At 32.4% G+C, this 26,700-nt stretch overlaps 2 protein-coding genes across 16 annotated transcripts in view; one reads left to right on the top strand and one right to left on the bottom strand.

Annotated features, from left to right (window-relative positions):
• LOC111046312 (beta-3 adrenergic receptor) overlaps nt 1-26,700 on the bottom strand; it is a 268,205-nt gene that overhangs the window by 10,252 nt on the left and 231,253 nt on the right. For all 14 annotated transcript variants that reach the window (XR_005572386.1, XR_005572378.1, XR_005572375.1 and 11 more), the window contains one exon: nt 2,931-2,992. The gene's annotated coding sequence lies outside the window, so the exon portion shown is untranslated. The remainder of the gene's footprint in view (nt 1-2,930; nt 2,993-26,700) is intronic.
• LOC111046319 (cytochrome b5-related protein) lies at nt 1,535-26,254 on the top strand. 2 transcript variants are annotated; one of them, XM_039437101.1, is made up of 7 exons: nt 1,535-1,692; nt 17,988-18,199; nt 19,017-19,213; nt 20,547-20,741; nt 21,582-21,773; nt 22,923-23,126; nt 24,026-26,254. In XM_039437101.1, exons 2-7 carry the CDS (start codon nt 17,990-17,992, stop codon nt 24,327-24,329), a joined length of 1,302 nt encoding a protein of 433 aa, XP_039293035.1. In that variant the 5' UTR covers nt 1,535-1,692; nt 17,988-17,989; the 3' UTR covers nt 24,330-26,254. The 2 variants fall into 2 exon arrangements, with proteins under 2 accessions (XP_039293035.1, XP_039293036.1); XM_039437102.1 differs by lacking the exon at nt 1,535-1,692 and adding an exon at nt 14,063-14,214 and having other exon boundaries at nt 24,026-24,610.

The following is a 26,700-nucleotide window of genomic DNA, read 5'->3' as shown; positions in this document are numbered from 1 at the left end:
TGCACCAAAAACTATTGAAATCTGTTATTTATAGTGAATAAATAATTCATATGGATTTTTGACAATATTGACTGTAGTTTACTTTATCATTCTTTGAGAATAAACTAGTTCAAAAATACAAGGTGTACAACTAGCCCAAGTAAGATAACTACGAAAAAACTATAGTCAATTTATATTTTCTCTACTGTTTGTAAAGTAAGTGAAATAATTTGAATAATAAATTAACAAAATAAAAAATATAAAATAAGTAGGCTAAATCATTTATCAGCTGAAAACTGATAAAATACAAATTTACAGAAATTTAAACTAATGCTAACTAATTTATTATATAATTACAATAATTATAAAAATGACAGTTGACAGTGGAAAAATAAAAAAATGCACGTGTCAATGAGGAAATTGACCTACTCCACTATGGCAAGTCGGCAGAGTGTTATATTGGGTTGAACGTTAGATAAGCCTTAATGATAATATTCCTAAATGATCGAAAATAATTTATGTAATTTTGTAAATATATTTTTATATGTGTAATTTTTCTCAATTTTGTCTGCAGTGAAAACGTCTTGAACGGCTTTTAAGACGTTTAACACTCTGCCGACGAAATTTGAAAAAAATTACACATAAAAAATATATTACAAAATTACATAAATTATTTTCGAGCATACAGAAATTATCATTATCTATCTATCTTGGGTCGTATAACCCAATAAAACACTCTGCCGACAAAATTTTAAAAATATTTCTGTAGACTTGTCATAGTGGAGTAGGTTATTTTCCTCACCCACACATGTATTTTTTTATTTTTTTCTATTGTCAACTGTCTAAAAACGTCTTAAACGGCTTAATGATAATTTTTATACGCGTGGTAATAATTCTGTATAATTTTTGAATACAGTATAAGAGTACCTATGTTGAAAGATAGATAATTTATTAATTTGAGGAATTTATGTTCCAAATTCCAAACTACCGTATATAGGCTACAGAGTAAAGAGACTATCAATTTTGGACTTCATCATGAACTGTGATTTCACCTTTTTTCGCTGAGGGTGATGCCCACATGAGCTCTAGGTTTGTGCGTGGGTAATTGGGCGGATGATATTGAGAAATGAATGGACCTACAGTTTCAGGTGGGTTCCGAACCACCGGGTAACTCATGAATTAATATGCAAAGTAGTTGGCTCAAGCGGTCACCCTTCCAACAGGAGTAAAAGACGCATGATTCTTAACTCATCTAAAAGCGATATATAGCTTATCAGCGCGACCAGACACTGTCAAACCGCTCCCTCGAGGGCACTTGAAGTACCCTTTAGTAGATAGGTCTTAAGAATAAACTGAAATTCGTTTTTAATTCAATAATTATCCTATGTGGATTACACACTCTTTATAAGCAGATCAAACTTGAAGATGAGAGATTATGCACTATGTAATCCAGGAATCCACGATCTACCAACCTTGACATCACAGCTTCATCTTATTATGAGCATGCGCAGAACTACCGGTTCCTTGTTATATTTTTGGCGCAAGTCCAGTATGCAGTTCAGTTCGGTCAGTTGGCAAAGCTGTTTCGCGCCTTCAACTCACGAGTTGCGCACAACTTGTTTACTTCGCAGTGCGCATGCGTGCCTAGTTCCAGTGTGAATAGTGTCGTGCAACTAACAGGGATTTAAAACTAGCGGCATATATCAATAGCAGGTATTTGTAAATAATGCTTCAATTGTCTTCATGAATATCATACCTAATCAAGTATACATGAATTGCCATGCAAAGCATGCATTATTACTATTTTTCACAGCTAGGAATTTATATAAATTTGGTTATCCAGTGTCATTTTTGTAAATTTGCATTGCATTACTATTATTACTATCACTATATTACTATCATCACTATATCATTAGATTGCATTTGGTAATCCAGTGTCATGCATTGCATTACTTTTTGAGAAGAAGGAATAATTCGGTTAAAGAAAATCACTAGTAGGCTATCATTATCACCTACCGTATATTTTATAAAGCACGACAATACTAGTTTAGAGCACTTATTATGTCAATGAACTTGTAAATGCCGTAAGTGCTTGAAACTAGTCGTGTTTTATAAAATAAAACAAGGTAGGCTACTAGTAATTTTCTAAAAATTAACAATCAAGTGGACCTATTAAAATGCTTATTAAAAATACGGTACCTAATTTATTTGATACTTATTAAAGTGGACCTATTAAAATACAATTTATTTATTTATAAATGATTCATTTTTATATGACTACTATTATAGCCACCTCTAATACAGGTTATATATGCTACTATAAGTAGTTTTTTATAAAATTATTGACAACCTTAATTATATTATGAAGGTAGCTACAAAATGAAGTGGAACTTCAGTCAGGGACTCCCCACCAATGAAAGCCATTGGAGTATTACTATTAATATTGGAATAGCTAGTACCATTTTACTCTTTTTCCCAGATAATTATGTATTAATTACCATACAAAAATCCATTTTCAAGAGTTGGTTTTAGTATTTTTCAAAGAAGTGGTGAAGTAAATTGAAGTGTTGGAAGCAAAAATTGATCAAGTACAGTTTTTTGAATCACTGGATTAAACTTGAAAGAAGATACATAAAAGGAATAGGCCCACCTACCAAATGTCTTTTAATAATTCTACTCGCGAGTCGGGCTTGGTTCAAATCCTGCCAAGAGCATGGTTGTTGCTCATTTTTTCAGGTACCCATAGGCAAAAACTTGAGCATCAACCAGAAAAATAAATTTGATAATAAATAATTTAAAAAATAAATCTGAATATATATATTTTTTTAATAATAAAATGAACAATTTGTTTGAACATTTTTCCCCATCCCGTCCCCTATCGTGATTTGGGTTTTTATTAATAATAAATGTTTTACTTGATAAACGAATATAGGATGAAATTAATTACTCACCACAATTGTGATTCAGTTGTTAAACTTCGCCACTGAAAAAGTCTTCAAAATAATGGATGGCCCTGAAATGATTTTTACTTGATTAAGAAGGATTTTCAACAGTGGGCCAATTATGCTAAATTCATTTGTTCATTCTATCTCAGGACTAACTGCGTTGAAGTAAGAGTCGGCTATCAAATTGACGTGTTTAGACAAGAAATGAATTTAAAAGAGGAACCAATCTTAGTTTGAGTTTGAAGAAACTGATAATGATAGGCTACATAATGATGAAACTGATAATACACGCACAACAAAAACTAACTATCAATAATATCTAACTGTAGTGTTCTGTGCTGAACCATTATTTGTTTAGGACGAGCTTCACATTTTCAAGTTTAAGAAATAATTTGTTTGTTATAGAAGCTTTCACATTGGGTACCGGTACTTGGTTCGATACATTTTATAAGAATAATATAAAATGGTGCTTTATTCGTTACTAAAGATGAGCCAGATAATAATTGGAGGAAAGTTATACTTTGTCGTTCCAATGTATGAGAATTTTAATATTGAGGCTCCAGTATTAAAATTGTATCAATAAAACTTATGTAGTCTCGTGTCACATTTCTTTCATATCACTTATGTAAATATGCATTATCAATACATGCATTATTAGCCTAATATGCATTATTGGTGTTAATTTAGATTGGCTTTTCTTACTAAAATCAAATTCATTATAATGAAAGGTATCAAGTTAAGGTATTTATTATTCATAATTCCAAAAAAAACAACATTTATTTTGATTAATCTGATAAGATGCTAATTTCTAATTATGCTATGTTATAGAAAATACTCGTATTAGGCCAGTATAGATAATAAAATAATTATAGCATGACTATATACATAGGTTAACTTTTGACTATTTTCTCGAGCCTATACTGCTTTCAACAATCTTATTTTTCTCGAAACGTATCGACTCGTTTTAGAATATCCCTACTGTTTCAAAAAAAAAACTTCACTTGAAAGTTGAAAAAAATGTTTGATAATACTATACTATAGTTTGATAGTACTATAATCTCAAAAGTATCATAATGTCAAGTTCAGAATTCTGTATTCAAATTCAATATTGCACAAGATTGCTTGCAAATCACTGTTGGGGTGTCAGTCATTCTGAACCGACAAGAACAACAATATTACTAATAGCAATATCTACGAGGACTATTTGTGGTGATGACTGAATGATGCGATAAATATCATTATTGTGGTGTTTATTCGTGAGAAGGATTCGCAACAGTTTGTTGACCTATATACATATTATAATATACGTATAGCATGTTATTCTACTTGGCTATTACTGAAACCTCGTCATTTCTTAGTGAGAAGAGTGTTTACAGTTAAAATACCTATATATTAAACGATTCACTACATATATATATATATAGTGAGACTCCCTTCAAACTGTCAGCGTTGGACTAATGACAAGCATTGACGTTATCTATGAGGAATGCTGACATTATAAAGTGAATCAAACTATAGATGAACCCATAATGACCACAACAGGCGTAGCATCTAGTAATATCATGAAATTACATGGGATTAGACAATTGGGTACTGCACTTTACTGTTCTGTCGTACAGTTATTGGCGGTTTACCAAGGTTCAAGGTTACTCCACCTTAATTGCAGGAATAAGAAATAATAATTTCGGTAATATCTTGGACATTGAACCAGTTTGAATCCAATTTTCTGATTTGGAACCAATTGATTCCTGATTGTAGCAATTAGATATGATGGGAAAGGCAGAGACGCAGGTACAAGGTTACTCCTCCAATAAAGGCTGAAAATAATTATATTTTTGCATTTTACTTTATTTTTTGTTATTGAGGTTTGTTAACGGACAAAACCTGAATCTAAGTTATCTTATCGGTATCTCGATTTTAGACTACAGAATCAGTCTCAAGAGTGGGAGAATACATCATGAAAAAAAATATCAGTAAATTAATGAATAGAAGGCTTCATGACAGTAAAGAACACTAGTACCTATAGTGAGGTCCACGTTATAATGGCAGTGGATAAAAATAGAAGAATAGCGATGCCGATTCTCTGCATTAATTAATTATATTTCTACATCGTCAAAAACATAATTGGCATCGTTGTGGACCTAGAAAAGGATAGTACCACCGGCTTTGTCAAATGATGGACAAGGACAGCAAAACCAAAGTTGATCAAATACTGTCATTATAACGTGGACCTCACTCTAGTGATAAAATGTTATCTCTGAGACGCACTGCAGGCCTACCTTATAAAATGAGATCCTATTTGCTCTATCTTTCTGCTGCGGTGAGAATTATTTTATTTATCTCATAAAGACTGATACTGTTATGGAGATAATTCAATAATACAACATACCAGAAATTGTACGGTAAATTATTACAAATAATGAGAGTACAGTATCGGAACATGAGAATAAGAGAAAGAATATAATTGAAAAAAAATGACACGATGATTAAATGTTTACACACAACCTATTGAATCAGCTTGATTTATTTGAGAAGAGATTTATTATTTGAAGTAATCGAGTAGACTGCTTAAAACCTGAAACACCTATAGACTACTTTTTGAAGGTTTTAGAAGAACATTTTAGATTCTTTAAAAATTTTAGAAGGTTTTAGATTTTCTATAGAAGCATGAGTGAAGCCAATATTTTTGTTCTCCATCGAAAATATAATGACTTATTCTCATCGAATAAGAGTCACATTTTCAATGTATCGGAATATGTTTATGTGAGCTTTACTTTCTCAGGTATCACACTGAACGTTTAAACAAAAAGGCCACTGATTATTCCATTTATACAGTTGACTATACTGTTTTCTCATAAAGGCGAAGTTTAGATATAACACTCATAATTCTTATGAGATGACCAACCAATTTTATTATTGTTTGAAAATCATTCTTGATGGGACATTATTATATCTAAAACTCCAAGATTACTTCTAGTATGATACAATTCATTTCAATTATTTAGATTACAATTGATATAGTTGGATTCATAGCCAGAAGAGTCAAACCTGATCATACTAAAATGAACATATTTATAATACACCTTATCACAGGATAAAAAATGCAGTAAGAAGTATACAAAAAGTCAAGTCAAATCTGAAAAAGAACTTGCATTTAATCAACAACCAGTTTTCGCAAAAATATTGTGCAATCAGGAGTGTAACTTGCTACAAAAACTGGAAACGCTTAAACTTGAACTTGGGTTGGAACATTCCATCGTCGCTAATATGGAGCTGTTGAACAACTTCCCCAGCTCAGATGATTACGAAACTGAGGAATTGCAATATGTGTGGAATCATGACAAAGAGTGTCTGTACGCTTTCCTATGTTTTCCAACAACACTAAGGATGCCATTCCGATTACATCTGAAGAGAATCGATTAGGCTATATTGATACGTCTGTAATACCCAGCGCACCGTAAATAATTTTGTTAGACAAACACATTGTCTGATTGTTTTCACTTCTATATCAATGCTCTGTTTTCTAGGTTTAGTATTATTACGTTTACTACCGATATGTGCCTAGAGACATTTTTTATCAAAAATATTTCTCGAGATATCGCAGATTAAATCTAAACATTATGTATATTTTCAAAGCTGCTTACCTTGGAAGGGATAATCTCCAGCGATTTGATTATGCATTTACAATTTTATTGCCATATGCACATTTACCTACAAGTTTACATCTAACATATATCTTTTATTTAATGATTGTTGAAAACTGTGAGCCTAGCAGGAAATGTGTCAGGTTGTGGTGACATTTTAGCATAATGGTAATACGCTACTGTACTATTACTTATAATATAAATGTAGAGTAGTAGGAATTCCTACTGATTCAAGTGGAAAAGTGCAATCAATCAATCAATGTTTTTATCAACTTTTAATAAAGTGGTCGTTGATTATTCCATTCACATTCATCATGAGGCCTATACTGTGTCAACTGTGGCCTATACTGTGATAAAATTTTCTATCAACTTTCAAAAAAGTGGTCGTTGATTATTCCATTTACATATCATTAGGCCTATACTGTGTCCTTATACTGCAATGTATAGAATATTCAATACCGGTATAATAGATTTAAATTGATTGCGAGGTGGAAATGTCAAGTAAAACAATGTTTTTAAGAATTTTTATGAGATCATTTTCAAAGTGTTGGATCAATTTGATTTATTTTTATAAATTTCAAAGAAGTAATTGTGGATAAGGAAGTAATTATTGATACTGACTTGATGTGAGGGGAATAGTTTATAATGGTGATTTAAATTTTATTTAATATTAAATGGAAATTAATGAGATATTACTGCAATTATTGAAATGCTGATGAATTAATTATTATTAAACAAAAATCCAAATAAGATGCTGTAGATCACGCCGAAGACTTCTGCTACTCTAAATATTGGCAACAGGGTGAACAGCTAGATGGAAATTCGATGATCGCTACTATTCAATAATTACTATTTAAATAACTAGACTACTATTTTTGAATAGTAACGCTCATCGAATTTCCATCTAGCTGTTTACCCTATGTTGTCAATATTTGCAGTAGCAGAAGTCTTCGGTGTGATTCACAGTATTCAATTTAGATTTTCGTTTTATAATAAATTATTATTTTGTCATTTTGAGCCTGAATAAGTGTGCAAAACGTTTGACAAATTCAGAAATGAACTTATGAGAGAAATGAAAAAATTGAATTATTATATTGATTAATATAAATTATTGGAATTCAATAGACTCTGAAGGATTTCTCGGAATAAAAATAAGACCCTGTGCAATGTCTGAATTTGTGTCTAAAAACTAACAAAAAAGACTGAATTATTGGATAAATTATTGTAGTTGTATTGGAATTTATACAGGGATATAGGCTATTCTAAAGTTGGAATGAAAACTCAGAACAATATCTAAATATTTGTGACAAAACCTAAACCAAAATGATAATTTATTTATTTCTTACTTATTCTTATTTATTTATTTTATTTTATGTATTGAATCAATCAATAGAATTAAATAAGACCTTGTAAAATAAGATCTCTCAAAATAGGAAAGGAAACCACGCTTCATTAATCATTTTCCATTAATAATTGATGAAACCAAACTAATTGAACCTTACTCAATATAGGTGTACATTCAGTGAAACGGTACGGTATAGGACGCTGTATAAAGAACTTATGAATGGAAGAATGTAGTGATGAATACCATAATTAGTTAATTTGCAAGCCAAGTTCCCATTGAATACTGTCGTCGTTGTAATTCATCAAGTAAAGCAATGCTCAGGTCAAGGACCTCTTTGAAACTGGAATAGTTCTCAATTTGAATGCAGAAGTGACGTAAATTGATGGCTTGCATACAAAATGAACCAGAGTTTTGCATTTCATCTGTGAGCCAAGTATATATTTTTAGTGACCACATGAAATGAACCATAGTTACGCTTCCAATCTCTCTAGGCCAAAAACTACCAAGTAGCCTATATATGTTTAGTAATCCACCTTGTAATGTCCAATTTCTAGACAGCAGAAGGGCTACCTAAGCAATATAACTGTGTCAGAAGGAGTGAGTTATCAGTCATGACAAGGAGACGAACCAAAATTCAACGAACAAGTATTATTCAAATGTCATTATTATACTATATTTGTATGTTACGGTACTGCTTTGTAAAGTATCAAGGCCCAATGTGAAAAAATGCTAATAATATCCCAGTTTATTAACATCAGCTTCCAGCTTCCAGTATCGAGCATTAAAACTGTATAATGATTGAATATGCTCTTTCATATTCTTATTTCAAGTTTAAATTTATTCATCATTCCTTCTTCCTTTTTACTCTGTCAAATTTCTTCCCTCCTTTTCCATTTTGTCCATTTCCCCATTTTTATTAATCATTCTTATTCTTCATGTTTTTCTTGTTAATTTTTCTGTTTTTCATTTTCTTATATTTTTTCTTCATCCCCAGCCCCAAAGATATCAATTACCATAGCCTCCACCTAGTTTTTTCACTCATTTAGTCATTTTTCAAAGCTTTTTACTTTCCAATTCCATTCATTCCCAATCTTCTCCTTATTACGTCAGTAATGTGTTGTTTATTTCATTCAATTTAATTTATTGTACATTCAGCCTACAATAGATTCTATTCTAATTATAATTTTTTTCTAAATTTAATTCTTTTAGACGGAGGTCCCAAGAAAAAAATGAAAATTAAATCTTCGTCCAAATGTGTGAACATTTGTTACAATGTCAATAGAATAATTTCTTCGAGTCAAAGTAGAGCTCATATTATAGTTCTGTGGAGCAATGATTAGCGGAGAAGATCCTATAGTATTTGGAGCGGAAACACAAACAATAAGCGGCCAACAACCGAACGCTCTGATCTAGAATTGTCTCTGACATAAATAATAACGCAATAGCTAGGTTCTACTGAAAAATTTTCAACGAATATGAGAAAATATTATGATAAATAGTATCTTTGTACGACATCCAGAGAACCGTAATACAATGAATGATATAGATACGAAATTCATTATCACTTATTCATTCTCCACATATATGTTAACCTGATGATCTAATGACCTTTAACATTTTAACCCAAATTAACAGAATCACAGGGGATACACATCACACTCCGTATGCAATTATTGATAAAAGATAACACCATTTTTCATTCAATAATTATAATTGCTTTAATTATATTTATGGAAAAAGATCTCTATTCTAAATAGTACCTTTCCTTTCCAACAGACTACCTGCAAACATAAGAGACTAATCAAAAACGGATGTAATGATATATGTAATAAACAATTCGCTCTCGATTTGAATTCAGTAAAATCAAAATGAGAATAAAATACAGTGATAATATAACAAATAAAAAATTAATATTAATTATCATTACCTATTTGAATAATAATTTCTAATAGGCCTGCGTTCGTTGAACTTTTTTTTCTTTTTCAATTAGCCTATTTTGCTGGTTTCAAATTATTATATCCGTTGTAAAGTCACTGCCGCCAGCCTGAAAGACTATAATAATTTAGTAATAATTAATAAAGTATAAAATATTTCCTCCTTCATTCCTTAACCCTTTTTAGTTATTTAATTAACGCCTTATTTATCATGCTAATAATAATGTTATATATTTATTTTTATTCTAATTATTATGTTTCTTTTAATTTCTCATTTCAATGAAAATCCTGTTATTTCATTTCTTGTATATTACTTTTGTTTTATTACTCTATTTATTTTATTTATATTTAATTCAAGTTAAGAGATTTAACGTTGTGAATAATTTCGTTTTGATCTGGCTCCTGCTGAAAAACCCACGGGTTTAGCAGGACCCAATAATGTAAAAAATGTTTCTAATAAAATTGATTGATTGATTGATTAGAAAGGATATGGTTTCACCAAGACTACTTCGTACCGTACCGTACCACATATTCGCTAATTCAAATCCAAATGCTTTTCATTTAAGAATTATAATTAATGACAGAGCATTGAACAAGGATGACCGTGATCTTATTAGTAAAAGGCGACTAAAAAAACATTAGGTAGACTGCATGCATGACGTTGATAGCCGAACCTGTTTCAGGAAAGTTATGATGATGATGATGATGATGATAATGATCATAATAATGATGTAGTGACGTCACAATCAGTGTTTTGGATGCTGAAAGGAAAAGATGAAAGATCAGCCTTGAAGCTGGAATCGGTTTTGTGAACTTCTAAAATAATTACGACGACTTATTTGTCATTAAACTCGTCTACAAAGATTCAAGAAACAATGTTAGTAAATAATAAACAAAAAGTCTTCCTGTCTGATTATCTCAATGTCACCGGTTAATTTTGTTGGAGTTTCGAGTAATTTCAATATATCGTTGTAAAATTTATAGTATCATAATTGTATGTATCACAGTAGATAGGCTATATCTATACTCTGTCCAGACTGCGATGAGCGCTGAAAGGTTAAGCCGACCCTCCTACTACTCACACACACAAGCGCAGTCTCCTTTTGTGTGTATGAGTAAAGGGACGGTCTGTCTACCTGTATACTAAGTAGTATACATAGTATATCAATGGCGCAGGTAGGCCGGGCGTGTGTGCCTGTGCGTGGAGGAGCGAGGGTTGGCTTAATCTCCCAGCGTTCATCGTAGACTGGGCAGAGTGTAGTGAAATAATACCCACCTATAGTGAGATCAACGTGCAACTGAATAATCTCAACAATATTTATTTATTCATTAATTTATTGAAGAAGCTAAATTTATCTAATTTATATTTATTCAATTCATGAAGAAGCTCGAACATTATTCGCCTTATGAATAGCATCAATGCTTTCCATTCGGCCACTGTTGACAGTTTGAAATGAGTCACAGTGTAGAACTAGCGAACATAATTGAAATCATGAACATGAACTGATCTGAAAACTCTACCGGTATAGTAGTATTGAATACCGGTACTGGATTAAGTACAATACAAAATCCAATTTGTAGATTCAAAAAATCTTGGAACGCGTAAAAGTGTCTCTTGAGAGCAAGTTTGACAAGTGCAAAACCAGACTTTCTGGCAATAACCTTGACTTCTACGACTCTTTAGCGACAGAAATTACAGTAATCGAGACAAAAAAGAATAACAGTTTCGTGTTTTTAGACAGTCTTTGTGGTCGAATGCAGATAATCAGAATAGGCTACCGGTAGAGTATACATAGTGTTAAACTAGAGTGACACATGAGTTAATGTTTATCAAATCGCCCGATTATTTATATTTAACCAGTAATTTTTATCAAGTTTGTTTACAGACAAAGATACATCAAGTATGAATTTTATTTTCTGTGATAGTAAGCTATCAATGTTTGAATGCGTCTTAATTTAAAGTTTAGTCTATGAATAAAAAATTACATTGCATTTCAATATTTGTATGATAATAATGAATCCATCACCTTCTTGCTGCAGGACTACAATATATACGTGATTGAAAGATTGATAGTTATCTCCAATCAACAAGTTGAATAATTTAATAGATGATGAAAGATTGCTTTTCCCGTCAGGGTTTCCCCAAATAATTTAGTGGAATTCCTCCTTCTATAATAGCTTATGCAGGTATATGAATAATAATAGAAAATATAATAACCCCTAAACATACTATATACAAGCGTGTGGCTTGAACAGGTATAAAATTGGGATACTAAAAAATTGGGATTCAAGGATAGATTCAGTTGATTCTATATTAAAAAATAACTCAGCAATAACAAAGAAGAAAAATGAGATATGTGAAATAAGAGAATAGGGAAAACTCGCAAGCAAAAAATCCAAACTGTCAAAAATTAAAAATACGATTTTCATCTTCTTTCCTCAATTTTATTTCATTTTTCGTCACAAAAAATGGTACCGATACGCCGTACAAGCGCGTACATTCACAAAAACAGTACTAAGACTAACCATTGATATGTATATTTGAAACTCAATCATTGCTCCAGGAGAGTGATTAGAAATAATCTTGAAAATATAATCTGAAAACTGTAGTATAGTGTTGAATTAAAACAAGAAGTATTCAATGAGAAAGGAAGTTCCCTCAAAGCAAATCATTATTATTCAGTGAATAGACGTGGGTTGAAGACATGTGAGGCACCTTACATTTAGTTAAAAGTCAGGAAACATTTGATCGAGAGTTGAAAATCAGATACAGGAACACGATTAGCAGTTGAGAGGTTAACCTTGACCGCGGTTATGCATGTTTTACATAAAATTTCTTTTAGTATAAGGTATATGGGTCTCACTATGACATGGAGGTCATGTAACGATATTAGATATAGAAATATTGCAATGAATGCAGTATCGGAATCAACTTTGCTCAGGGTGAATTAGTCCGTAAACCTACATCTCAATTATAAATAAGTCTATATGATAGATATGAACACATAAAGGTTGAAGCGCTTGAAAGTCAAACTTTCCGAATTATTAACAAAAAAGAAAGAGGTCAATAGAGAAATCAATTTGAATATAGTTTAATTAAATTAAACTAAGAATAATATTATTTTAACAATATGTAGATAGTTTAAGATGACGTACAAAAGTGATTGAGGATAATCTTATCTTAATATGGCAAGTAATGAATATCAAAATACGAAAATTGATTAGGTCTATATAAGTATGTTAAAAAAGTGAAATTTGTTGTTGCTGAGGATGATGTCCAAATGAGCTCTAGGCTTGTGCGTGGGTTCAGAAGGATGATGTGAGTTGCGCGGATCTACAACTTTAGTTGGGTTCGAACTACTGGGAAGCGATTTCTAACTCATGAATGGTATTTAGATGAATTCGGCTCAAATTTGATAACTTATTGGAAATTATCACCCTACATTCAATCATCACCCACATATAAAAAATATTGAACACCTTACACGGATGTAGACAGTAATGAAAAGTGAAATGTATAAAAATATAAATATAGGAAAAGGTAATCATATTCTCCAGTTTAAAGAAATAAGAGAACAAACAATATTAATAACAGGAAATGAAAAATGAATAATATAAGTTTTTATTATTTGAAAATGATGAATAAATATATAATAAATGCACAAGCTATGCATAATTTATTATATTAATAAACCTTATATTAGACCTTATATATAAAGACTTTATATATTAGTAAACCTTCAAGGGAAGAATAATTCTGTACCGGTATTCATAATGTTACTTAGAATATATACAAGTAGAATAAGAGCATAACAATAATTAAAGTTGCAGTACCATATTCAACGTTTTAGGATCAGTTCCTTTTCTATGCTTGGCATTTTCATATCTACACCTACCTCATCACCCATTCACACACACACACACACACACACACGAGTGAATTACACTCGCAAGCGCAAATAAAATAGTCCTGTGACTTTGAGAAGAAGGAAGATATTCTTCTACAAGTTTTAAACTATAGTGGGCTATAGTTTATTGTGAATGAAACTAATGATTATCAGATTTTTCTCGCGATAGTTACGGTTATTTCAACTCCTACAACTACACGCCGGTAAATTCCAAGGTCATCGACCTTATCGGTTTCTTCAGCTGTGTATCCTAACAATAAAAGATTAGTTATTTTCTTATCGAACAACAGATACCATTGCTTGTTGCAGTATTTGAGCCAATGATCAATGTTCAACAGATTCTCGTGTCTGAATTATCAAACTCCGCGTGTAGGCTACCTAAAAGATGACCTTGCAGTGATAGGAATTGTTATTAATTTTCGTTTGGCACAGTTATTTTGTATCCTACTGACATTGCAGGTGAGTTACATCTAACTCTGTATGGATGTATTAAATTTACAGAATTTTAATCAAGAAACAAAAACATCAAACAACAGAACAGCCAAATATTTTATATAGGGCCTACAGAAACCAATACTGCTTTTTTATCTATATAGATTAATTATAAACCCTATAGGTACCCTATATAGGTATTTAATACACAACGGCTGTATAGCGATCTTGTTTGTTATTGTGAATAGATATCTACTGGCAAGGAATATCATTTCATGAATTACAAGCATCATCTAGATAACGAAAGCTTCCTAATTATACTCAGAAAAAGTTATGACATAGTTTCACTTTTTCAAATCTAATGAGAACAAACAATAGCATTAGAGCATGAGTTTCTCTGTTTATGATTGCTGTTAGGAGTATTATTTTCCCATTCGTCCTGAGTAAATATAATCTGTAAGCTAAATAATCTCAGTCATTCAGCAACATTTTTTTCAAAATTTCTTCTAAAAGATTTCAATCTTATTTGAAATATTGTTCAATAATCTAATGTACCTAGTACAATATCAAATTTCAATTTCATAACAGTCACTTCACATTTCTAGTGTTCTTTTGATGTGGAAGATAAAATTTATGATATCTAAAAAATAGATTAACTTACCGCACTGAATCATTTTCATTGTAGGCTACTTGATGATGAGATTATGATTAGACAAATTCTTGGATTTACGAATCATTCTAACATGTTGATTATCTTGAGTTCAACTGATTGTATAATCAGAAAATTCTGATTTTGTTTATTTGGGTAGACTCTAATTATTACTTATCCAATATTACTCATCAAATAAGTGCAATACCAGAAAAAAGCTCATTATTATCATTGTAAGATGAATAGTATAATTTTATGTGAGAGAGGTTTTAGCTTTTATCAACAATACATAACACTACTCCTCATTAGAATTTTACTCAACCAATTAGTGCAATACCAGAAAACATAATTTACTATTGTTAAATATAAAGAAAATAATTGAAAATCTCAGTACCCTTTTTTAAAAATATTTTATCACGACATGTTTCGGTCAATTATGCCATTTTCAAGTCCTTATATATAAAGACTTTATATATTAGTAAACCTTCAAGGGAAGAATAATTCTGTACCGGTATTCATAATGTTACTTAGAATATATACAAGTAGAATAAGAGCATAACAATAATTAAAGTTGCAGTACCATATTCAACGTTTTAGGATCAGTTCCTTTTCTATGCTTGGCATTTTCATATCTACACCTACCTCATCACCCATTCACACACACACACACACACACACACTTACTATTGTTGTAGATTTATTTTTATTTGTGAGAAATCTTTGTATAAAACAGCATTTCTTACCAGGTAGCAATTAGTTTGAACTAATTCTGGTAATAAATGCTGTTTGCCGGGTTCGTTGAAAATTATTCAGCTTTAAGCTCTATTAAGCTTTTTGTTTTATTCCTCTGAAAAATTAGAGTGAATTTTCCAAATATTATGAGACGGATGATATACTTGAAGAGCGACAAAGAAAAATGTTTAATGAATGTAATTGACAGCCAGAAATTAAACAGTGCTTGAAGGTCAGGTAGTGAGAAAGAAAATTAGCGAATCATCTCAAATACGGTACTCAAAATTATATAGCAATGGCTTGATTGCATTTTTTCAACTCAGAATGGGAGCAAAATGCTCGGATAATTGGAGGTGAATTTGAGGTGCTTGGATAATTAGCCACATCCTTAATGAACGAATCTCCATTGTGAATTCATACAATTAATTACCGGTACTTTTTATAAATCCGCGGGATCAAGCACTCCCACATTGCTAGTATTCAGTCACTGAAGGTAAATAAAAACTTTTAGCGTAGAGTCACTGAGATGTTCCTGAATGAGTTGTGTTGTAATAGATTATTCAGTATCACATTTTTCAAATTATTAAGTTTACAGTTAGGTATATTTTTACCGGTGATACATAATTAATAAGTATTTTCAAGAATTGATGGTAGTTGAGGTATACTCAAATGTAGACCTATTTCATTTGATATGGGCAAGAAACACAAATGGAAAGATTATAAAAATCTATATCATATTGACATATTTGACAAAATGATTAATTTTCCTTCATACGACCACTTTGTATGAGTACTGTTGTTTTTAAACTCTGGCTGAACTACCCATTTGTTCACTTTGTACCTACATAGATTGCTATTTGTGATATATTTTAAAATTATTTTGGCATTATATGTCTCATGCATTCATTCCTTTGGCTTTCCAGTAGTTGATATTAGCTTGTCTTTGTTCAGGAAGGTTTTTCTAGGATTCAAGAAGTTTCATTCCTTTTTAGCAAAAAAATTTGTAATTCTTCTGTGGTTTTCATTCCATAGGAGTTTGCATCATCTGTTTTCCATGGTCCTAATATTTTCCTAATGATTTTGCGTTCCTCTTTCTGTATATTCTCAGAAATAGTTCAATTTTAATGTTCAATCGTGTAGGTCTGAAAACTCGATTTTTGAAAATGATTTTGCGTTTCTCTGTCTTAATATTCCACCTTTAGATTCGATTTTTATCGTAGAGTAGTAGCATTGTTTCAGCTGAATATAAAGCTTCCAAATGTTTTGTTAGGAGCTAAATGTTCTATTCTGCTTTGCTGAATGAATAGCTAAGTTTTGTTTGTAAACTTGACAATAGAATATTATTAGTACATCTATATCTTATCAATGTGGATGAGGGCTAAAATTATGATTATTTCTTTTGAGTGCCCGATTGAAAAATCTTCAAATACTGGGAAATAACTTGCAGGAAAAGTTCAAGAAAACCTAATTGATTCCCAAAGACTTTTTTGAGACACCTCATATCTGATTTTCAAATGAGAATTACCTATGATGAGATTCACAGTCAGCATATCTTATGAAAAACAATACAACACTACCCAATCAACAAATGCTGACAGTTCGAAGGGAATATCACTACAGTCCGGCACCCTTCAATATTATTTATACTTTAAATATATTATGGTTTTATTTATGCTATATAGTGCGTCGAGTGAGAGATTACTGCACAGAGAAAAACAGTTTTTGTTCACCGACAGAAAAACGTTTCTCGAGTGTAGCAATAGTATATTTCGCACCTAGAGCAGAAAATGAGATTTTTCCGGCTCGAAATCGGTTTTCAAGTCCGAGGCCGAAGGCCGAGGACTAGAAAAGATTGAGAACCGGAAAAACATTTTTGCCCGTGGTGCGACGAACGCTATTTTTCGCCACACACAAAAATAAACAATATATATAAAATAATAATTGTTTACTAAGCACTTCCGAAAGCAGAAGTGGAAGGTCATAGCTCTAGCAAATCTAAGGTAATCTGAATATCAGGAAATTGTCAAAGTATTTTTATTTTTCATTCTGATTTGTCTAAATAACCTAAAAGATGATGTTCAATTATGTGGTAGGTTGAGTTTATACTTTTTTATTCTTTGAAATGACAATAAGATGATATTATTATAAATGTTTTAATTATTGAATAATGAACACAAATAATGAAAAGTTTTTTGATCAGCTGTTTTTTATCACCTTTCTTAGTTCCATGTTAGCGGCTGGAAAGGGTACTCTTTCCGGCCTAGGCCGGAAAGAAACCTTTTCTGACGTCAGACGAGAGTCGTCTGCAAACAATGTCTTTCAGATCTACGTAGGGACTGGAAAACAACTGCTTTCTGTGCAGTGTGGCGAAAAAACACTTTATGCACGAGCTACACATTGAATTTTGTATTGGTTTCAGTGATGGATCGCAAATGGTCGTCGAGCTGGACCGACTGGAAGTACCCCGCATGGATGGACGGCGGCGAGGTGAGGACGGGTAGGTGGTGGATCGCCAAGAAGGGAGAGGACGACGGCGCCGAGGGGCTCTGGAGGGTGCATGACAAGCTGTACGACCTCACTAGCTGGGTCAACAAGCACCCCGGCGGCAAGCAGTGGATAACACTTACCAAGGTACCATTTATTGCTGCTTACAACATAGATCACATAGATAGAATATAGATTATACTAAATACAGAGGGTCTCACGAAAGGTGCAACAGCCGATAAAATAATATATTGTACATGAGATTTGAAACAAAAAATTTCCAGTAAAACTTTCTACTAGCGACCTTGGGTTTTGAGATATATCTATTTTTCAAAAAACGTCAATATCAAATCAAATTTAGTTCCATTCAATACACAGATAACATACAAAAATATAAATTACATTTATGGAAAAATTGGCATCCGCAAACAAAGAATCTGAGCTGAAAATAACTAGAAAACTATTAGTCAAATCTAATTCTAAGGGCATGGTTGGAAAGAGTTGGAAATTATCAATAAGATTCATATAAGTAGTTCCTTTGTTTGACGTTTTGAACTGTTTATGAATGTGCAAACGGTTTGAAATTTGTCTTTGAACACGACGAATGTAATTTTCAATTTTGAGCGCTCATAAAAAATCAAGATCGTGAAACAAAGGAACTAATCAAATTACAGCTTATTGGAAATTTCTTTCTCTTCCCAACCATATCCTATTAATTAGATGTTGACTGATAGTTTTCTAGTTTATTGGCGTTATCGATATATCTAGAATACTATTTTTTTGCAAATTTCCTGTAGAATCTAACTATGATCTTCGCCTGTTACACCTTTTGTGGGACACTGTATATAGGTTTAATGGTTCATTCAGATTGAATGAATATAAAGAATGATGATTGACATAAAAATTGTTCATTGAATTTGCAAAACAGTGTATTCTATTGATTGTTCATTTATCTAATTTTCAGGGTCTGGACATAACGGAAGCGTACGAGTCGTCACACCTGAACCAGGACGTTGATTTGATTCTCCAAAAGTTCTACGTTAGAGATGCCAAAACACCCAGAAACTCGCCTTACACAATGGAACCTGGCGGCTTTTTTAGGACCCTCAAATCCAGGGTTTATGAGGAAATGAAAACTATGGAGACTGGGACAAAAATGCGGTAAGTTCTTGGCTTCAGAGTATTTGGCACTTTTACAAAAATTTTCCTTTTATATTTCTATTTATTTAATATTTATCCATACACCTTTGCCGTGCTTTAGAGCATTGTGTTGGCATCTTACAGTTTTTTGTATTATTTTCTAGTTATAATGAATGAAAATACTTAATTGAAGTTTCCCATAGTAAAACTAAACTTACTTATGTCAAATTATATGAATTATCATACTATTCACTTTGAATTAATTTATTAGTATCGTAACAGTCTGTAGTGAAATTCATGAATTATTACTATATCCCTCAAATATCTTGAAACTCAATTAACTTTTTATATCTCCTGTTTCCTTTTGTTGAGGTACCGGTAGCTTAATGTGTTATAGTTTGAAATTGGAAGCAAACTATACTTTACAAGTATAGTATATACTTTATAAAGTAAGTTTACTTTATAGGTATACTAAATAGTTAGTATACTTACTACAAATAGCAAGTATACTAACTATACTTAGTATTTGTTATATCTAACAAATACCAAGTATTCTGTCAGTAGGCTATAATTAGTATTCCTTTGTTTCTACCAAGTTTTGTTTTCGTTTGCAGGTTGCTTGGTGTTGAAGTTTTCTAATTTCTCTTACCATTACTAATATTATATGTTTAAAAGGTTTTCTCATGACATGTTAATATCTTCCTGTTACTCTTCCCAAATAATTGGTGGAATTTAAATTTGTCGATATTGGAATATTTAGGAAGTCTCTCTCTCTAATTAATTGTTTTTTGTTCAAATATATTGATTCGTCCAATGAGATACTAAATAAAATATATTAATATTATTGTGGGAACCAAAGCATGAAATTTGTCATAATAATGGTCCTTCAGTTATGTCCGAATTAATATCATTACCTACTACACCATAAAGTTCCACAAAAACCTGATCAATGTAATCTTTTATATTACACGAAAGAGATGATGGATGATATATTTGAGTTCGGAAAATTTTATAGGAAAAATATGAAATTGATAATAATCATAAAGCCAACACCCAATCAAATTTGTATGAAAGTTTTAGACCGATCACAATCAAGAAAAACCTCATCTATTCTATTTCGATTTAATTATCCTTCCAATGAATTACTCGAATTTTAATTAATATAAAATTGTTTCATAGTAGGCTTTCCTTTGTTTTCAATTTTTTTAAATATAAAACACAACAAGAACTAGTTTTTCGCATTTCCAAGTTTTCCATAATATGAATTATTTTATATCGATTATTAACAAATCAAGTAGCCATATTGAAAAATACTCGAATTCTATCTATTTTCAATTAATTAATTGGTTTGCAGGTCGTACATTCTGATCGATTCACTAGTAGTGATGACGTTTGTGATGGCAATAACAGCAGTCAAATTCCACAACTACACGGCCGGTTTCATTTCAGCCGCCTGTCTGACAGGGGCCTCCATAGCCGCGCACAACTTTTTCCACCAAAAAGATAATTGGAGAATGTACTATTTTCAACTATCACTCATGTCTGTAACGTAAGTTGTCAAAAATTATTTTACAGCCCAAAATTGCCTTCTTCATATATGTATAAATATTTGGATTTGAGATAAAATATTATTTAGGCCTATCTTCCAGAAAATTTAAATTATTTGTTGTTTCTGACCCATGTTTTTACCTGATGTAGACTATTGTTTATTTTTCCGATGTTATCCACATCAGTAAATTAATGACATGAAGATAAGTGATGTCACACTGAATGGGAATCGAACCCCCATGACCGGCGCAGCGATAGCAGATTAAAGTTGCGACGCTCCAGATAATTCGGCTAAACGGGCTAGTTAAACAATTGAATTTATTTATTTATATGCATCACAAACCGCGTTGTTTCAAGTACAGAGATCACGACACTTATCTAATCTGAGACCGAGCTAACACAGATGTGATACTAAACAATGAGTTTTTTTACTATTTCTCTCTTAATAAAAAACAGTTAAATTACTATCTAACCATCTACCAGCTATTCATTCTTGTCATCCCCTAAAAAAAGTAAATTCGTATGGCTTTTGTTGGTGGGGAGTCTCTTGCGGGAAGGTCCCACCGCCTGAATATATAATTTGAGCCGTCAATGGGCCTTACGACTGTCATACTTCAGCCGGGACCGACAATATAACGTGCCCATCCGATAACACGGGAGTGATCTGGTTAAAAAACTTTTGGTAATGGGAGGGTTTGAACCCGGGTTCTCTATGCCGCTATGCAAGCACTCTATCCACTAGTCCACGGATCATTCCTATTATCCTCCCCTACTGGATAATCATTTCAAACTAAACATTTTATGAAATCGATCAATATTATTACGATTTATATTGTTTCAGGGATTGGAGAATAACCCATAGTCTAAGTCACCACATCTACACCAACACCTACCACGATCTCGAGCTTATGATGATGGAGCCGTTCCTGCAATGGCTGCCAAAAGAGAACAAAAACTGGTTGGCCAAGAACTTTGCCTGGCTGTACACTCCTGTCGTATACCTCAGTGTTTACCACGGACAGGCTCTCATCAGGTTAGTTAGTATTCCTGGCGGATCAGTATTGCCGTACAGAAAAGATAGCATAAGAGGATATCCCATGGCATAGGTCGTTTATGTTCCAAATTTGAAGCTGATTTTTCGTTAACTAAAGCCGATTACTGTCTATTATTACTGTTTTGGCCGGGTGAGAGTGTAAGAATGGCACAGTATGAGAGAGTACCAGAATCACATAGCTTCACAAAAAAAAATGATTACTATAGGATTATCGGCTTGAAATTTGGAACATAAACGCCTTTACCATGGGATATCTTTCTATGATATTTTCTCTTTGGTATTGCTTTCTCATCAGGTTAGTATACATCAGGCTGTGTTCACAAATATCAGTATCAGTGAAAGTGACCGGCGCACAGTGAAAATATAATTTCTATGAGTTCTGATTGAACTATTTCCACGCAGCACGGCCGAGCGAGTATCAATTATATTGTAACTTTTATATTAAAACTTTTGAGAATAATTTTCTCACGGTATTAGTCACTTTCATTGTCACTGATATGTGCGGTAAACCAACTTTAATGGTTATTAAATTAAATCTTGGATGCAATAAGTATTGCTCAAATAGACTGGCAATGCTTCCAATAAATAATTTCTATTCTAGAGAGCAGAGAAGCTCCTTTGTTTTATATAGGAGTATTCAAACATTTTCATTCTACTGAATAAACATTTTCATTCTCTTTATTCGAGATTCTCCTTCAGTATTTTGGAAAAACGTTTTGTATTGATCTACTGATATATTTTATTGAATTGTGAATAAATATTTTTAAATAATGTCCCCCGGACACAGGACACCAGTTGATGTGGTATTTTGCTCCAAATTAGTGTCAACAGTCACACATTCTAAAGAACTTTAATTGAATTGCTTCTAAAGAATTTGAATTGCTTATTCACGACTTGACAATCAAAATGTTGCTTACTTTAAAATAAACTTTAACTAGTTCAAATGAAGCTCAAGAATGTACGTTTTTCTTTTAAAATTTTCATTGATACATTCGTCTAGTTCAAAGCCAAATTTCAAACTTCTTCATAATTTTTTCCAATTACGTATCGAGGAATTACAATCTTCTACTCTAGGCTTTACTTTCTCAGATATTACTTTTAATAGCGATTATATCAATTTCTGAATAGAATATTGCGGCATGGAGTCGAATGGCAAGACGCTATAGGACTGGCGACGCCAACTATTATGTATCTATTCAGTGGTGCCAGCCTACTGCAGTGTGTGGGCATGTGGTCGTTTATAATGCTGTTCAGCAGTGTTATGTTTGCAACTCTGGGCTTCAATGCAGCTCACCATCATCCAGACATTTTCCACGAGGGTGACAAGCCAAGGTATGCACTCAAGTTCTTGAATTTACTTTTTCAAATTTACGTTCATCTTTATTAGTTTACAGTGTCGATTATTTTTGGGGTAGATAACTGTTGATGAATACAATCAATCAAACCACAACTTTCCTGTGCTAAGATATCCAGAAGGAAACGTAATTTTTCAAGGTTGGAGAAGCACATCCCACGTTAAGATGAACTGGAAGTTGAAGTTGACTTAGAATAAGCCTGCCATACTAGTCAAGCCGTTTTCTATTGCTGATTCATAATTACAGTATCAACATTTATGTTACTTGGAGTGCTTGCGAAACAGCTTAGTGATACCGGGTTCATACCCGAAAGTTTTTAACCAAGTTACTCCCGTGTTATAGCAATATGGAACGTTAATTGTCGGTCCCGGCTGAATATTATAACAGCACGCCCATTCCCATTGACGGCTTGAATCAGGCCAGGCTAGGTCTCACCTTCCCGCAAGGAACTTCCCACTAGCAAAAAGCCATACGAATTCAATTTTTTTACTTTTACTTTCTGTGCTATTTTATTCATCCTTTTCCCTTTTTTCTAAGAATAATCCACAAATGTTGCCGGGCTTTTCTAGTGATAGGAGGGATGATGCTGAATGAATGAAAGACTTGTCTCCATATAACATATCAAATTCAGGGAAAATATTCATCAGCATAATTACTTCATCTCGTTTTAGAACAGATCCATTTCAATTTTTGTAAATTTTCGCAGGAAAGACACAAACTGGGATTTTGTATCAATTGATCAAAAACAATTAATATCCATCATCAGCATAATTACTCTGAAAACTGTGACACTAGACCTGAGCCAACCAGGTACTCGATATAATTATTATATCCTCTATCTACTTTTTCCAACAAATCAATTTCGAATGTTGGCAGGAAAGACACAGACTGGGGCCTGAACCAACTGGACGCAGTGGGCGAGAGAGTGGAAGTGAAGAAGACATTCCCGTGGTCGCATCTGTCCTTCGGTGACCACGCCCTGCACCACATTTTCCCCACCATTGACCACGACGACTTGGCTCAGCTCTACCCGGTGTTCGAGCGCACCTGCCAAGAGTTCAACGTCAAGCTCAGTCACATGACAACATGGGAACTCATACTCGGGCAGTTCAAACAACTTATGAGAACCAAGGGAAATACAACGTCGCCTGAGGAACGGTCAGCGATCACACGATCATAACATTGTTTTCAGCAACTGAATTGAAATTTCTCAGTAACAAGAGTTTCTAAGTAATATAGATAGTGACTCAAAAGTCACCATTCATCATTAGTGATAACGGACCCTACACAGTCGATATTAATGTATACTATACAGAGTATCCCACGAATGGTGTAGCAGCTGAAGACTAAAGATTCCACATGAAATTTGCAACAGAAAATGTCCAGTAAATGATGTTCTTCTATCAACTTTAGTTTACGAGATATATTGATCTTTCGATATTTTTGAAAAACGTCAATAACTAAAAAACTATCAGTCAAAATCTATTTCTAAAGGTATGGCTGGAAAATGGAAGAAATTTCAAATAAGATTCATATAATTTGTTCCTTTATAAATGAAAATTAGAAATCTAACACCATTTTAAAATTGTTCAATCACAAGAAAAATTCAACAAATTTAGAATTGTTCAAAAGGTTACTTAGATTTCTAATTTTTATTTATTTTTAAGAGTAGCCCTAAAGAAACAAAGACAATTTGTTCCTTTGTTTGACGTTTTTGAACTTTTCATGAGCGATCAAATTTGAAAGAAGCGACGAATAAAAAATTTGTTCAAATTAGTTCAAAAAATTGAACTATTTTCAAACTCATAAAAAGTTTATGAACGTCAAAGGAACAAATTATATGAATCTTGTTGGAAATTTCTTCCTCTTTCTAAACATATCCTTAGAATTGGTTTTTGAGTGATAGTTATTTAGTTATCGACGTTTTTCAAAAATATCGAGAAATCGATATACAGTATCTCGAAAACTAGGGTCGATATAAGAAAATTATAGTGGTCATTTTTTGTTGCAATTTCATGTTGAATCCATGGTCTTCGGTTGTTACACCTTTCATGGGACACTCTGTATAGTACTCACTTTTTACATCAGGTAACAGTTTTTGACAATTTTATTATCTAGTTGTGTGGCCAGATGTTATAAGTAGGTACTGATAGGGTGAATAATATTGAATGTCTAGGAACCGCTTAAATCGTAATGTTACATCACACCATGAGAAGTGAATTTTTGGCCACTCTCTATAATATTATTAAGGGGAGCTGATGCCACTTCGCTCCTTCGAATAGTCTATTTCTTCCGAAAAAAGGCTGATAATGATGAGGAATGAAGCAGATGAATGATTGCCGATTAGAGTTGAAAGAGGAGAATAATGTTTCTCAATTATTACGATTATTATAGGCTACTACTCGTTACCGAAGGAATGATTTGTTTTTAATATTTGACTCAGATTTGCTCAATATTTTAGACTATGCTCCTAGTTTAGAAAATGTAGGACTAAAAATCTCGCAATAAAGAGTAATATAGAATGAATAGAAGGGTAGCTCATTACACCCAACCAAGAGTTGAAATAAATGTATCATAGAAGATTTTAGAGAAAATTCTAAATCATTATAATCACACAAGGATGATTATCGTATTCTGAGATAAATTCAACGATTATTGTAATTTACAAAGATTAGCTCAAAGCAAACTTATTAAAATCTCTAGTTTAAAACTAGTTGACTCCAATTAGAATAGATTTTAGTTTTATCATTGTACCGATTTAGACTGAGTAAAATTGACTGTAATAAAGACATTATTGTTTTGTAACTAGGGAAACAAATTTTATAGTTAAGAGGTAGAACAAATTTTATAACGTTTTAGTGTATTATAATGTATTTGAAGAAATATTCTCGTTAAAAATGTATGAAATTGTGTTATTATACAAACAGTTAGTGGAGTGAGGGTTGGGAGGCAACAGAATTTGAAGACTGTAGGATATAGTAGGCCAACAAGTTGAAAAGAGATTACAATATATTTTTAGAGTGAACCTATTTGAGTTGTATTAGAGTTTATGAATTTGTAATAGTATGTGATATCTGTGTGTATTAAATAAATTTGTATAATCGACCGTGTTTCATTAATAAACATACACATAAAATAAATGATTCAATTACAGTTTCACAGGGATTCCATTTCTCAATACACTATCAGGTTGGAAACTTCGAATAATACAATTTGTGCCAAAGCTACGAACTGATCAGACAAGGAAGATAAAGTAGAAGAAAAATATTTAGGAGCCTGAATATTGCACGTATTAGGCTGGGCGCAAATGTACAGACAAGGTACTAAAAATGGTCAGATAATGTACTAAAAAAGGCACTTCGTGGTCATAATTTATGGGTAACAACAGTGTCTCAATTTCCTCGTTAGAGCTGGTATGATGAGGATCACAATGATGACAAGTCGAAATCACAGGCATACACCTCAAAAATAAGATGACCGCCAAAATTTTCAGGGCTCTCTTTTATCGCTTGTATCTTGATAACCGTTCAAGATATTTAGACCTACTAGAC

This window comes from Nilaparvata lugens, chromosome 10 (genome assembly GCF_014356525.2).
Source record: "Nilaparvata lugens isolate BPH chromosome 10, ASM1435652v1, whole genome shotgun sequence".
NCBI classification, from domain to species: Eukaryota; Metazoa; Arthropoda; class Insecta; order Hemiptera; family Delphacidae; genus Nilaparvata; species Nilaparvata lugens.
This window is presented reverse-complemented; position numbering and strand designations above follow the sequence as displayed.